This window comes from Podarcis vaucheri, assembly GCF_965113315.1.
Source record: "Podarcis vaucheri genome assembly, chromosome: 13".
Taxonomy (NCBI): domain Eukaryota; kingdom Metazoa; phylum Chordata; class Lepidosauria; order Squamata; family Lacertidae; genus Podarcis; species Podarcis vaucheri.
In genome coordinates, this window is record NC_138751.1 from 25,021,676 (window position 1) to 25,036,173 (window position 14,498).

Sequence of the window (14,498 nt, forward strand, 5' to 3'; positions counted from 1 at the left end):
TCCCTCTACCTGATATTTAAGAGTAAAAGGCAACATGCCCACCCCTCAGTCCAGTCCTAGGGTGGGGAAATGCTGAGTTTTAATCTTAAAGAGCAAGCAGAAGGCTCATATCCAGCCTTAGCACTGTGATGGCTAGCATTAAGATCAGAGAGAAGTATAGGATAGGTTTTAGTGGGTAGGAGAGGATATATTAATTGCACTTTATCCCTCTAGGCTATGTGTATGGGGTGAACAGAGTTTTAAAATCCCACTCCAAACTGAACAATTAAAAGAATAGGAATTAGACTGTAAAACCTTATTTTTAGCAAGTCCAGCTATGAAGTAAGTTGGCTCTCCTTTCTTACCCTGCTCAATAAAGATTGGGCAACAACTCGGAAAGTAAGTTAAAAACTATAGCTTGTTTACTTATAATCTAGCATTGGTTCAAGCAATGGTAGCAATAAAAACTATGCAAGCAAAATACATTTGTAGTATAAACATCTTCAGTTATGCACCTAAAGCTGGAGTAAGTAGAGGCATATCTGCATCCATGGCTGTCAAAGGGAGAGAGAGGAACAGGAAGTACTGCATGCTCCTTCCTCTCCAGGAGGGGGGGGGAATGACATAACACAGAGCCCTCGCTGCCAATTTTAATTTGGTGGTCTGAGTATCTATCAGCAATACAGCTCTGTGGACATAGCCCCTTCTCATGCTAACTCAGCAAGAATATGTGTTTATTAGGTTTTGCTGCTATCTCCCACAAGATTCCCATGGCTGCTATTTAGATCTCCAGCACTAGAGTAGTGTGGATGGAAATGCTGTCCTTAACTTCACATAGTCCAAAAACAGCTGTAGGTTCTTCTTTGTCAAGAGGATCTTTAAAGCAGTGTCAGTGAACAGCTTGGCTTTTTTACTTATGGCAGACTAAACTGAAGGCTACAGGGAGATGAAACATATCCCTATAAATTTAAGGCTTAAAGTTTCAGCAGTTCCTCTTTTCAGATCTTGTTTTGCCCCCGATTAGGGGATTGGTGCTAAATAACCTATTAATTGCCTCTTTAATTTACCATTCAGAATTACCCAAATGTCAGTTTCTGTTATTGCTTTAATTACTAGTTTCCTTCTGTTATATTTATTCCCACTCTCCAAATAGTGCTGTTTCACCAGTAAAGAAAAGAAAAGAGATCAGTAATCAAAACATCTTTCCTCAGAAACAGAAATTGTCAGTGGAGCAATTCTGAGAGACTATTCACGGGGTGATCATTCATCTCCCAGGTGCAATTAATAGGAAGCAATTGAACAAGCTGAACTGCAAGTAACAAACTTTTAACTGAATGGGACTTTCTTGGGGGTAAATATTATATGAGGATCTTGGCCACAAAGGAAGGGTGTTGCTGCATGATATAGTGCTATATTAATATGCTGGAAACTCCATTTTAATTACCCTTTCAACTATTTAGAGAAAAAGCAATACGTCAGCTGTACCAAAGGACTTTAAAAGCAAAGAAACCAGAATGCTTTATGTTTCCAGCAGACCAAGACCTGAGAGTAAATATATGGATTTTTAAAATATGGTGAATGCAGGAAAAAAACGGTTTGGCTTGTTAAAATAATGAATTATACAGGATACTATATGTATATTTATTGTACTGTATGGTTGATGAAATTTCTGTAATAAAATTGTTGCCAAGAAAGAATGCTTAATTCTATGATGCTTCTGCACACTCAAGTGTAATGCAGTGTTTGTGTAGGTTAGACCTCAGAGTTTGTGTACATTACACACAAGCAGGAAAATATTTGACAATAATGCTATCCATGATATAACATTCTTTCATTTACATAGAAATAGGACACATCCGAGTAAACAAAAACGTTATGTGGGAACAAGATTTAGCAGTGTTTGTGTCTGTATGTGAACTCTCTTGGTTTCTCTGGTCAAGACTCTATTAAGCTTGCCTACATCTTTTCACAACTAATTATTTTGCAAGATAAGAAATAAATCTCATTGGGCAGAAGTTTGTTGGATGCTCACTGCATAGCCAAGTTGGACAACACAGAATGCTTAAAGCTTTGGTTCCTCCCCACCACAGTGTTGCTTCAGTATCTTCCTCAACCTATCCCAAGAGGCAGCCTGGGCAGCTGGCTCCTGAGGCCAGTCTAGATACGCCTTCCTCTTCACCAGCTTTGCCAGACAATGATAGGCTGAGAGACGGTATCTGGAGATGTGCTCCATGAACAACAGGATCAACGTATCCTCTTGCTCAGCCACAAGACGGTATGTGGCCAGGGTCATCTCCAGAGAACACCAGGAGCTGTTGAGGGCGTGGTGGCTGATAACACAGATGGTCTTGTAGCTGCTGTAAAGACTCTCCATGATATTGTCCACAATGGCCTTGCCCACCACAAAGTCCCGGTTGCGGAGACAGAGCTTCAGGAAGGGGGGTCACTTCTGCTCCAGATGGGGCACCAAGTGCTGTAACACCCACTCCTGGTCCTGACTGCTGTAGGACACAAAAGCATCATACTCAAACCTCTGGCCTATTCTGTTATTCAACAGTCCATGCCACCATGCTCTCAGGATGTAGATCAGGAAAAGAAGCTCTGAGCCGCAAGTGGCTTTCAGGATAGGGAGTGAAATAAGGAGGAACAGCACCGAGGAGGTTGAAACAAAAAGGAGGAAGCCAACATCCTGACTACAGTTCTGCTCTATGAAAGACAGATAGTTGCCTTTCTTTTCTCTCCTTTGGACATCCAGACAGTCTGCATGCTCCAGCCCAAATACATAAATCTCTTTCCTTCTGATGGCCCAGTCAATGAGCCAGGCACTTGAGCAGTCACACCTGAAGGTGACACTGGAAAAATGCAAGTAGCGGAGAGGCGTTTGTCCCAGTATTTGATCCTGAATGTCACTGTCAAGTTCCAGGAAAGCCTCCTTCTCTAGCACGAGTTGCTTGAGTTTGCACTTTCTTCTGAAGAACTTTGCTGAGATGTACCTGATGTTGCTGTTCACCATTCTCAGGGCCTCCACCTGGGGCAGATCCATGAAGAGGGACTGCATCTCTGGCGCAGAGGAACCGTAAGGTGCTTCAGGCAGGTTGTGCACCTCAAGCAGTTGCAGCTTGGACAGATGAGACATGTTGAAATTCCATTCAGCAGATCTTGCTTCTAAATTATACTTGTAAACAAGCTGCTCCAGCACAGGAAAAAGCAGATGGAGGGGCTTAGAAGAATCACATTCCAAAGCTGGCTCCCAATGCATCAATCGCACATTGGGGAAAAATGTGTTATGAGACAAGTTGTAAAATTCAAGCAGCCACTTAGAGTCATATTCTGCACTGAAGCAAAGTCAGACTGTGGCGGATTGTATAAGGCAATTGATGAAAAATTTAGCAATACAAGACTTTCTACATTTTTCGCTGAGAATCTCAGGGTTTCTTCCCCTTCCTGAAAATATGGAAAGCCTATTTGGAGTTCTCTCAAAAAAGCCAAACCCTGGAATGAATCGCTTTCAAACTGTGTGATGGGATTGCCACCCAAGTCTAAGGATACCAGACTGGACAGTTTATAGAAAGAGGCATTTGCAAGGTTGCGTAATCGATTGTTTCTCAGATTTAAAACCTTAAGTTGGCCAAGTCTAGAGAAGGCAGATACTGGAATGTTCTCAAACCCACAGTCATTGAGAGTGTCTCTAAGTATGGCAGGCAGGAGAATACAGTAGATTGGGGACTTTTAAATCTGTTGCCAGAGAAATCAAGAATCCTCAGCCGGGAGTTAAAGTTCATCTTCTCATACTCCAGTGGGCAAAGGTTCCAGTAAAGATTATTTCCAGAAAGATCTAACAGCTGGAGATAGAAGAGCTTATACAGAAGCAAGGGATCTACTTGCTCCATTTTATTATCCTCAAGTACCAAATTCTCCACAGAGTAGCAGCCAGGAAGCTCTTCACTGTTGAAGTTTTTGTAGTAATTCAATGAAAATGACAGAGATCGGAGGGAGAAACGGGAGGCCAGAGCACAGACCTGAAAAGTCTGGTTCTCATGCATGTGGTGTGTCTTCTCCAACGAAAGTGCATCAAGTTCTTTTATTTCTAAGGATAGAAGCTCACTGAGTGCCAGAGGGAAATGGCTCAGCACCAGGGACTGAAGTGAGCTTTTGTTCTGAGAATAAAGACCCGTTCTTTCCTGTGATTGAGAAGATGGGACCCTAGAGCTTGAGAAGTTAGGATGTTGCCTCAGATACAAAGAGTGGGGAAACCTCCCTATTTCACAGTTATCTACAGACACGTGAGGCACTGACTGCAAAGATGGGAAAATGCTGAACAGCTCTGAAAATTGGTCTAAGCAGCATCCAGAAATGGAAAGCGATTTTAAGTGACTTGGAAGATTTATCCCTCGCTGTCCTGTGAGATAGATGCCCTTCATGTTCAAAGTCTGCAGTTGCTCTGATTGGTGGAAGGCTTGAGTTGGGATGGAGCTGTTGCTGCAGCCTGTATCCGAGTGGTGGATTGATAAGTATTGTAGCTTGTCCAGGACCAGGAAAGCCCTGGGTGAGATAACAGGTGCCTTCAAGTTGATGCTCAGGTTATTAAGTTCTGGAAAAGATGAGAAAGCTCGTTCATAAATGACAACACTCCCGGAGAGACAAAGGGCACTCACCAGCTCAGGAACAGTAGCCAGATCTTCTTGCAAGGGAGGTGACATTGCTACAGAATGCAACCAGACCCGCATCTGAAGCAGAGAGACAGAGGGATAGGGGTTCAGATGTGTATGGTCGTAGCCAGCCCTCAGTGATCTGACATTTGCTGGTGAGCGTCGCCTTGCAGAGGTGGGCTCAAAAACAGGAAGAGCAGGAAGATGCTGGCCACTCTTCTTGCTTCCAATTTATTCCAGCAGCTCCTCTGAAAAGGGCTTCCATCTCTCTGAAAGATATTTGGGAATCATACATTGTCCATCTAGTGATCACTGTTTGGTTTTTTTAAAGAGGTACTTGCGGTGATCAAAACTGCCTACTGTTTGACATGCAGACACTGGTACCTGGTATTCTGCAATTCGCATTGGGGAATGCAGGGAATCTTTTCACAGAGGCACACTTTTTATACACATCTCTAATGTAATGTCAGCAACATTAAAAATCTTGACACTTGTTTAAAGCCTATTTAGTTATCATGATAATTCCCACAATGAACTCTGGTACTGAATTTTTGAATGAATGCTAAGTGAAGGCTTTGCTAAAGCTTCTGCATCTCTTCAAAGAAGAAATACAGTTCCCAGAATCTCTTTGCTAGGGCAGGTAAGTGCCTGAAACTATTTTATATGTGGAGTGTTGTCACACTCTTATCAGTTGGTCTACTCACTTCACTTTATTCTGAAGCCTTTTAAGAGTCTTGAATTAATATGTATACATTTGGATTAATATTAGAGATCAGGTGCATACAAATTCACTCATGTATCAAAAAGCATGGGAATTTGAGATTAAGGTGCCCATCTTATGTAACATGAAAACATTAAATATGTACCACAGTTTTATATATTGTACTTGTTACAACTTGGCTCCATGAAAACAACCTTTACCTTGGTCTTTCCACCCCAATTTTCTTTCTTTAAAGTTTGGGGAATAACTGACCTTGTACTGTTGTTGTTTAGTCATTTAGTCGTGTCCGACTCTTCATGACCCCATGGACCCGAGCACCCCAGACCTTGTATTAGTATCCCTTAATTATTGAGGGAAGCCGTTTTGCCCTTGCTCGTGAAGTTTCCTCAGTACCTGGTGGCTGTTGCTTCTAGCAACAGACATCTCAATACATCTTTAATTCTGCCCTGAGTTATTTGTATAGGTGGATAAATGGACAGGTTCTGCTGTACAGCTTCATGTAAAGTTATGCACAGAAAGACAACTTCCTCACACAATTCAGGACATCTTTGTTGATGTCTATAAGGCAGCACTGTGTTTACCCCATGTGGCATGAATGTCAAGACTTTCTTTCCTGATGGCCCATATTTAAAGTCTAAGACCAGCATTAAAACACCCACCCACCACAGCTATATAGAGTTCATTAGGTAGTAGAAAAACACTGGTACAGCCTTATAAAATATATGCTTTCTATCTTATACACAAATTTGGTCCTGCATGTATGAAAAAGCAATGTAACCCTAAATAGTTAAAAGCAAGTGAATATATTAGAATGACAGTGTAGGGCACTGTTGATCATTGCTCAACTCCCATTAGCCTCAGATAGCATGGCCAATGGTCAGGGATAGGATCTGTACTCCAACAATATCTGGAGGGCCACAGCTTCCCTATCCCTGGTTTGCAGGAACTCTCTTTGTATGTGAAGGCGCACAAAATGTCAGTTGTATGAACCATGGGAGTGTGGCTGTGCTCGGCCTACTCCCACATTGTGTCCTGGGCTGACCCATCTTCAAGGCCGTCTTTAGCATATGTGCCACCGCGGTGCACAGATCCGCTCAGCGCCCCCAAATTTAGTTAATTTTGCGTGCACAGCACAGTTGAGAATGACAAGCGCTATCATTGAGTCTGACAAGCACGCCGTTGTGAATGACAAGCGACAACCACTTCAGTTTTTCACCCAAACCCACCAAATTATCACCACTTTGTCAATGAGTTGCACCTACCAAATGCATAAACAGTACTGAAGAGGGGCAGGGCTGTCTTTACCCAGGGGTGCAATGGGTGCGGGGCACCTGGGTGCCGAATTCAGGGGGGCACCAGGCACATGCCGCTGAAGCCACCTAAGCTCTTAACTATCTACCTGTTATGAAATAATAAAGAATTTTAATGAAGCTAGAAAAACAGAATACATATATTTCTAGGCATTACCGAAATGTATACCTACTGTTTCACTAAAGGACGTTTGACTTTGTGCGCTCATTTACCAAAGATGCGCCACGCCAGTCATTTACAAATATACACAGGGATATGGGGAGGGGGAGACCAAAGAGGTGATTTGCACATCAGTTCCCCAGAGACAAGCAATATGCAACCAGCCTTGACTGCTCCTCTTAACCAAATAGGAAAGGTATTCGTGGTTGCTTAATTAGTGTCATTGTTTCTTAATCTGCCACACCTACATAAATAGATTATCAACTGGCTATCAGGTCCCATTAAGCCAATAACATACTATAACAGGAGTGAGGAACTTCAGGTCCAGTGGCTGAACATGAGCCTCCAGTCCTCCCTATCTGGTACTTAAAACTCTCTCCAGGCCATACCCTTCATTGGCTCTGTTTCACAACGCTTTTGCCTGGCTAGGATTGTTCTTGAGTTCTGATAAAAGCCATTTACCTGAATCAAAGGTGAGTGGTGGTTGCAGCCTCTTTGTAGCAGCTGGCCATTGGGTCCTCCTCTGCTCAGCTGCTATGAATGGCAGTATAGCTCACCAACAACAAATGTGAACTGCCCAATCAGGAGTAGGTTGGGGGGCAGTGCCTGGGCAGTGGAACAGAGTGTGGAAGTCTTCATTCTGGTCCACCCCCTGGAAATTTAAGCCGACTTCACCCAAGTATGGTACACTGTCTTGTCCTATTTGTTTAAATGTATTGTTGCCTTCACTCACATTCAGTGGGGGGTGCTGTGAGTGGGTCTGCAATGCCTCTTGCTTGTCTGGATGAAGGATAGAGCTGTTGGCAGGTGTGTGTGTGTGTTAAACTAGCCTACTGTACAAAGGTTAAAATTTACATTAGTTGCCCCACCCATCACTGGTCCTTAGAAGGTTGCCCAGAATGAAACATCCCCCACTCAAGTGCTAAACTATTAAATTTCAAACTGTGTTCAAAAGAACAGAGACCTCCTGGGCTTCTTTGAAAGCTGATTAGATTCCCAATGGAATCTAATGGTAGACAAGCTTTCATAGAGGAAAGATGACTAATGATGATGGTGGTGGTGATGATGATGCTGAACAAAGTGAACTCAAACTGTTTGTTTTTCTTTGCCAGGTTACTTGGCACCTCTAAGGTGATCCAAACTCTTCAGCTGTGGAAAGGAGGCCAATGCAACAGAGAGGAACAATGCTGGCCATCTTGATGCTTTTTTCCTTGGGACAACCTTTCTCTCTTGCTTTGATGAACCTAAAATGCTATTGAAGGGTCACTGATGCCTTATGTGGTGCATCACTTTCCCAGCTGCTCTCCACCTAATAGCACCAGGCTGATAGTGAACTGCCAGAATGTATGTTCCTTGCCAGAAGACATCATCACCGTCCCCAAGGAGGTTGAAGCACTCTGTCTCTCAGGGGACATTAAAGTCTTGGAAGCTCAAACCTTCCAAGCTTTTCCAGAACTCCACTATCTGAGACTCATGATAAAGAAGGATGTTGTTATCTCACCCAGGGCTTTCATAGACTTGAATAAATTGCAGTACCTTTTCATCGTATTCCAAAATCTTCAGTCTTGTTCCAAACTCATCGACATTTGTGAAACCTTCTTCCCTATGCCCTCCATTCAAACTCTGGTCCTAAGTGATGTCAGTCCCACAGGAGGAGAGATAACATTGTCTCATCAACTCCAACTGCTCTCTGTTTCTAGATGCAGCTTGAAACACGTTTTGGAGCTGTTCCACTTCTTCCTCTCATTGAAGTCATCACCTCAAGGGTCTGTAAATCAACTCATGCCAGATTCTTTTTCTTCCTCTTTGTCTCAAAAGCAGCATCCTAGCAGCTTGGCTCCTGCTGTCCCTAACTCATGGTCTCAGAAAGAGGGAAAGAGTCCTGAAGGCCAAAACAGATGTTTTCTCCAGAACCTAAGATGGAGCTTTCCCCCTCTGACTCTGGGTGAGATCCTAATATTAGCATTAGAAATAGAAAAACTTGACTCCCTTTCACTGGAAAACACCAACCCAAGGTTCAAGAGCCAGACCTTCCCAGTCTGTGATTTGGCTTCCCGTTTCTCCCTCTGTTCTCTGTCACTGTCCCGGATATTTTTCAAAACCTTTGATGCTGTAAAGTATGATGCCTGTCGCTCTCTGGAGAAATTAGCACTTGTGCGGAACCAACTAGAATATGTAGATTCTTTGATTCTATACAAAATGCCCCAGCTCCAGCTTTTAGATCTTTCTCTAAATAACCTCCACTGGGGCCTGTGCCCACCAGTGTATAAGAGGATGAATTTCACCTCTAAGCTGCAGATTATGAATTTCTCAGGAAATAATGTCAGCAACCTCCAAGCCTATGCCTTTTCCTGCCTGCCATATTTACAGGAGCTCTTACTCTATGCCAGCAATATTGAAAGGATAGATTCAATGGCATTTTATGGACTCCATCAACTTAAGGTACTCAATCTGGAAAACAACTACCGGTACATTATTCATTTGACAAATCATTCCTTTTCTTCCCTCTCCAGGTTGGCCTTCTTGAACCTAAGGCATAACCCAATTGAAGTGCTGACAACATACTTCTTTCAAGGTCTAAATATGGTGAGAGAACTACAATTTGGTTTTATAAATTATGGTGACCTGAATGTGGGCTTTTCAATCCCTGGCTTTGAAAATCTTGAACTTCTATCCAAATCCAGAGTTAGATTTAGAAGACAAAGCATGGAGATGTTTTCCACTTTGGAGAAATTAACACTCAAGTGTAATCAGCTTGAAGTGGATTCATGCAAATCGCCCTCTTTATTTGTCAGGATTCATTTTTTCCTGTAATACCTCTAGGCCTTTTTTCCATGATTTCCCTCTCCTAGAAAAACTTCACCATAGTGTTATCGTACAGGGTTCTTACAGGGGACACTTCAACTTTTCCCATTTATCAAACCTAAGGGTCTTGGTGGTTTTTAACCTTGCAGATGCAATTAAAGATATTCCTAAAGCTGATGCCCAGTATCTCTTCCAGAACCTCACTCACCTGGAGGTATTGCACTTGATGGAATCGGGCCTGGAATATGTATCCCCTGTTTTATTCCGGGACATGAAGAGTTTGCAGCTTCTTGTGTTGCAAAGTGAATTAATCCTTACCCTAGATGCTAGCTTTCAGGATCAAATGGGGCAACTAAGGTACTTTTACCTGAACACAGGCAACTTTGGGTGCTACTGCTCCAATGCCTGGTTTGTCAGCTGGGCATCAGGAAAGAAAGACCTTTTTGTATCTATTGTACACCCACTGAGGTGTCAGCAACTGACAACGGCATTGAAATCTCAGAAGTTCTTGCAATTTGTTGAGCACAATTGCATCCTGAAGATAGACTTCATTCTCTTTATGGTCACTTCCTCTCTGATCCTCTTCCTCATGTCATTCCTATTGATTCATGTCACCTGTGTTTCAGAGCTCTTCTTCCTCATCTACATACTACGAGGCTGGTGGCATAGACTGTGTGGTGAAATAGGGAAAGGCAAGAGGTTTGAATATGATGCCTTCGTGTCTTACTGCAGGCAGGACCAGAATTGGGTCCTTCAGAACCTGGTACCCAACCTAGAGCGCAATGGTCCTCCCTTCCTGAAGCTCTGTCTACACAGTAGGGACTTTGTGGTGGGCAAGGCTATTGTGGACAATATTATGGACAACCTCTACAGAAGCCGGAAGGCCATCTGTGTGATCAGCCCACACTCCCTGTGCAACCATTGGTGTTCTCTGGAGTTGAGCCTGGCTACGTACCGACTCTTGGCAGAACCAGATGACACACTGATCCTGGTGTTCTTGGAATGCAGGTCCAGGTATCAGCTTTCATCTTACCATCGGTTGGCCAAGCTGGTAAAGAAGAAGACCTACATAGACTGGCCTGAGAAGCCAACAGCTCAGCTTGTCTTTTGGGATAGGCTGAGGAAAAGTCTTAAGCAGCCCTGTGGTGATGAAGAGGGGGCAATCTGAAGAAAGTGCTACTTTAAATCTCTGAACTGTAGTTATAACTGCCAAATCTGCAAGATTAGGACATTTATTCTATTCAGGATGGTCTGTCACCCCCCCCCCGAAATAGCTTCAAAGTATTTTCTATATAATGTTTGCTCCATATTTGTTTCCAATATTTCAAATGAAGATATACCATAGTTGGGATAATGTCATGATTACTTAATAATACTTCCCCTACCCCTTTCTTTCCTGATGTCTTTTAGCTCTTCTTCTCTGAAAAAAAAAGGTAGTTGAAACTTTGCTTACTATTTTTTTTTAAAAAAAGGATTAAAAAATCTTAGATTTTGAAACAGAATACTGAACTTGGGTAGAATCTATAACAAGATCAGGCGAAGCAAAGCTAAGGGGCAGTTACAATGATCATAGTAAAGTGGTAAAGCTTGGCTTGGATGAGGTCTCTTCAGAGGGACCAATGAGCCTTTCTCCTATACGAAGTACCCTAGGGAATCAGTTATTTGTACTGGAGATAACCCTGAAGAAAATTAATTTCTTAAACAGTGTCATGCACTTGTCATCTCTGAAAACACACAACCACAGCTGTTTCCCCTCTCCCAGCCAGTGTTCCAGAAGTGCACCTCACAAACACAGATCTAGAGAACCTTGTAAAAATAAAAGCAGAAAGGAAAAGAGAAATCTTCCACTTCCAGACCTCTTCTACTGTAACCCTTCATGTGAGTTGCTTAATGTGGACAACAAAATCTGAAGTGACACACTCACTGCTTTGTTTCCTGGAGATATGGGAGTCTTACCTCACATATGAGAAGGCCTACTGCCATCTTCTGGCACAGAATAGTATAAAGTCTTTATTAGCAAAGAGTGGGCAAGAGGAATGTTTGTCTTGCACAGTGCAACTCTTAAATTCTTTGGTTCATAGTGAACACTTGGTAATCTCCCCAGGCCTTGTCTGAAGTTGTGCTATGCCAAAATCTCCCCTCCATTTTCCCCTCCCACCTCCTGGGAAAGAAGTTTCCATTTCTGTCCCTTTGCCAGGGCACCTTTGGATTTGGGTGGGTGTGGGGTTTTGAGCTTATCATCTCAACTAAAGGTGGTGAGAGTGGGGGCATCTTTCCAGTCAGTATTTCTTCACCATTCTGCGACCTCCCTGGTGATCTCTGCTTCCTGACCTGGAAAAGACTCACAAGAGGAGTTACCTCATGTCTTCCTCCAGGCTTTAACTGTAGCATGGGAACCTGGGAAGGATGCAGAATGCAGTGCACTGGTGATATGATTTGTGGAAGGAAAGAAAGGACTCCTTGGTGTTACACGAAGTTTTATAATGATTTGGGGTGGGGTTGCCCCTCCAGCACGCAGTGTGTACCCCCCCCCTTTGTTCACAAACAATGTCTCCTCAAAGCACCACATAATACACGACCAACGTTGTTCTGCTCTGGGAAAAGATGGCTACCAAAGGGGGGACTTGGGAAACTGGTAAACAACAACCATAATTCCTGAAACCTGGGATCAGGTACACAGCAGCCTCTTGCATAAGAGATAATCACTGGCATCCTGGCAAATGGGTGCCAGACAGGTAGTCATCCTGTGGACAACAGCAACCCATCCAGGAATGGATTAGATCAGGGGTCAGCAAACCTTTTCAGCAGGGGGCTGGTCCACTGTCCCTCAGACCTTGTGGGGGGCTGGACTATATTTTGAAAAAAAATAAACATGAATGAATTCCTATGCCCCACAAATAACCCAGAAATGCATTTTAAATAAAAGCACACATTCTACTCATGTAAAAACACGCTGATTCCCAGACCATCTGCAGGGCGGATTTAGAAGGCGATTGGGCCGGATCCGGTCCCCGGGCCTTAGTTTGCCTACCCATGGATTAGGTTCTTGATCAGGACAAAGAGCTGTGATTAACTTGGTTGGGAAAACCAGGAACTTGTAAATATTTCTTTTGTCTTACTTGATGGGTATGAGGTGGAGGTCAAGGGAAAGATGGGGGCAAACCTGATACTCAGGTTTCTGTCACCAGACTCTCCCAATTTGTGATGTATTTGTGATGTATGTACAATGTAATTTTAGGGGTGTTGTGGGTATCTTTGTAAAACTGGGATTCGGGTAGGTAGCAGTGTTGGTCTGATGCAGTTGAAATAAATTAAAAATTTTTTTAAATGTCCAGTAGCACCTTAGAGACCGACTAAGTTTGTTCTGGGTACAAGCTTCCATGTGCATGCACATATCTTCAGATACCGTATCTGAAGAATTGTGTATGCACATGAAAGCTTATACAGTGGTACTTCTGTTTACAAACTTAATTCGTTCCGGAGGTCCGTTCTTAACCTGAAACTGTTCTTAACCTGAGTTACCACTTTAGCTAATGGGGCCTCCCACTGCCGCCGTGCCGCTGCTGCACGATTTCCGTTCTCATCCTGGGGCAAAGTTCTTAACCCGAGGTACTACTTCCAGGTTAGCGAAGTCTGTAACCCGAAGTGTTTGTAACCCGAGGTGTTTGTAACCCGAGGTACTACTGTACCCAAACAAACTTAGTTGGTCATTATGGTGCTACTGGACAATTTTTTAATTTTTTAATTTATTTTGATAAAAGTGTACCCAGTGTACCCAGAACAAACTTAGTTGGTCTCTATGGTGCTACTGGACAATTTTTTAATTTATTTTGATAAAAGTGGGTGCCATCTTTTGTTCTGGGCTTTTTCCTGCTTTACCCATGTGGCGCCCATGTGGGTGGAAGTCCTGTTGCAACAGTCCTTTAAAATAAAGACCAGGCCTACTGGCTGCTGTTTTGCTCCCATATTCCTGGCTGGTGTCTTTGCTTGGCAATCCAAGTGAGCCCAAGGATTTCCCTACAACATTGGCCACCTCAAAAGTAAGGGTAGGCATGGCAGAAACAACAACAACCCAGCTCTCTACCCACGAGAATTTGACTAAAGTTTCTTTTCCCCTTTGAAAAGTTTCTGTTCTCATTGATCAGTGGAGAATGGTATAAAATAAACCACACACTACTGCAGGAGAATGGTTTGGCACAGAACTAGTTTGAATGGTAGGCTGGAATAATCCCAGTGCAGTTCTGTCAGGTGGGCTGTGCCCCCACAAAGACATACATGTTGATGTAGATCATGGATTCCATGTGTGTGTTAGTGTCCCTTCACATATGGGCACCTTCCATTTTATGCCTCTTGGTGTTTCCCATCCACACTAGTGGGTGGTGCTTGATGGGATATATTAATCCTGAATGTTGTTGCCTCCTGCCCTCGGTTAGTACTTTCCCACCCAAAGTCCCAGAAACCTGAGGCTAGTTGTGGGCATTTGTTTAGCTGGGTGCATGGCTTTAATTTTTAAAAAGGAAAAAATACAAAGTTTTACAATATACCACATTTACATAAAACCACAGTAAAAAAGAAAAGAAAAAGAAATATGTGCATTGCTCAAGGCCAGGCAACCATTTGGAGTAGCTGGCATGAAAAGCTGTCGTTTCCTTTTCCTCCCCCTTTCTTTTCTCACCTCAACCTGCTGGTGTCTTTGTTTGACAATACAAGCCATCCCAGTTTCTGATTTGATCCTGGAATTTTCTGCTTTTCCTTAGGATACCCCTATTTTCATCAGAGAAATGTGGGAGGGTATGGAGTTATGTGACCCTGGAGCCAAGGAGATATGCAACTATCAACTATCTGCCAAATCTTTAGAAGACATCTGAAGGCAG

General features: G+C 43.1%; 1 protein-coding gene and 1 pseudogene across 2 annotated transcripts; one reads left to right on the top strand and one right to left on the bottom strand.

The window, feature by feature from the left end:
* Positions 1 to 379: 379 nt before the first annotated feature.
* Positions 380 to 5,772, bottom strand: LOC309516546 (toll-like receptor 12; annotated as a pseudogene). The gene is made up of 2 exons: positions 5,743 to 5,772; positions 380 to 4,897 (listed from the first exon to the last, which is right to left on the bottom strand). The product of its transcript is annotated as a toll-like receptor 12 (transcript).
* On the top strand, positions 4,796 to 11,418 carry LOC309517206 (toll-like receptor 12). The gene is given in 4 exon segments (XM_082196328.1): positions 4,796 to 5,268; positions 7,932 to 8,074; positions 8,076 to 9,599; positions 9,601 to 11,418. Coding segments are annotated over 3 exon segments (2,805 nt in total). The 5' UTR covers positions 4,796 to 5,268; positions 7,932 to 7,985; the 3' UTR covers positions 10,793 to 11,418.
* Positions 11,419 to 14,498: the final 3,080 nt, after the last annotated feature.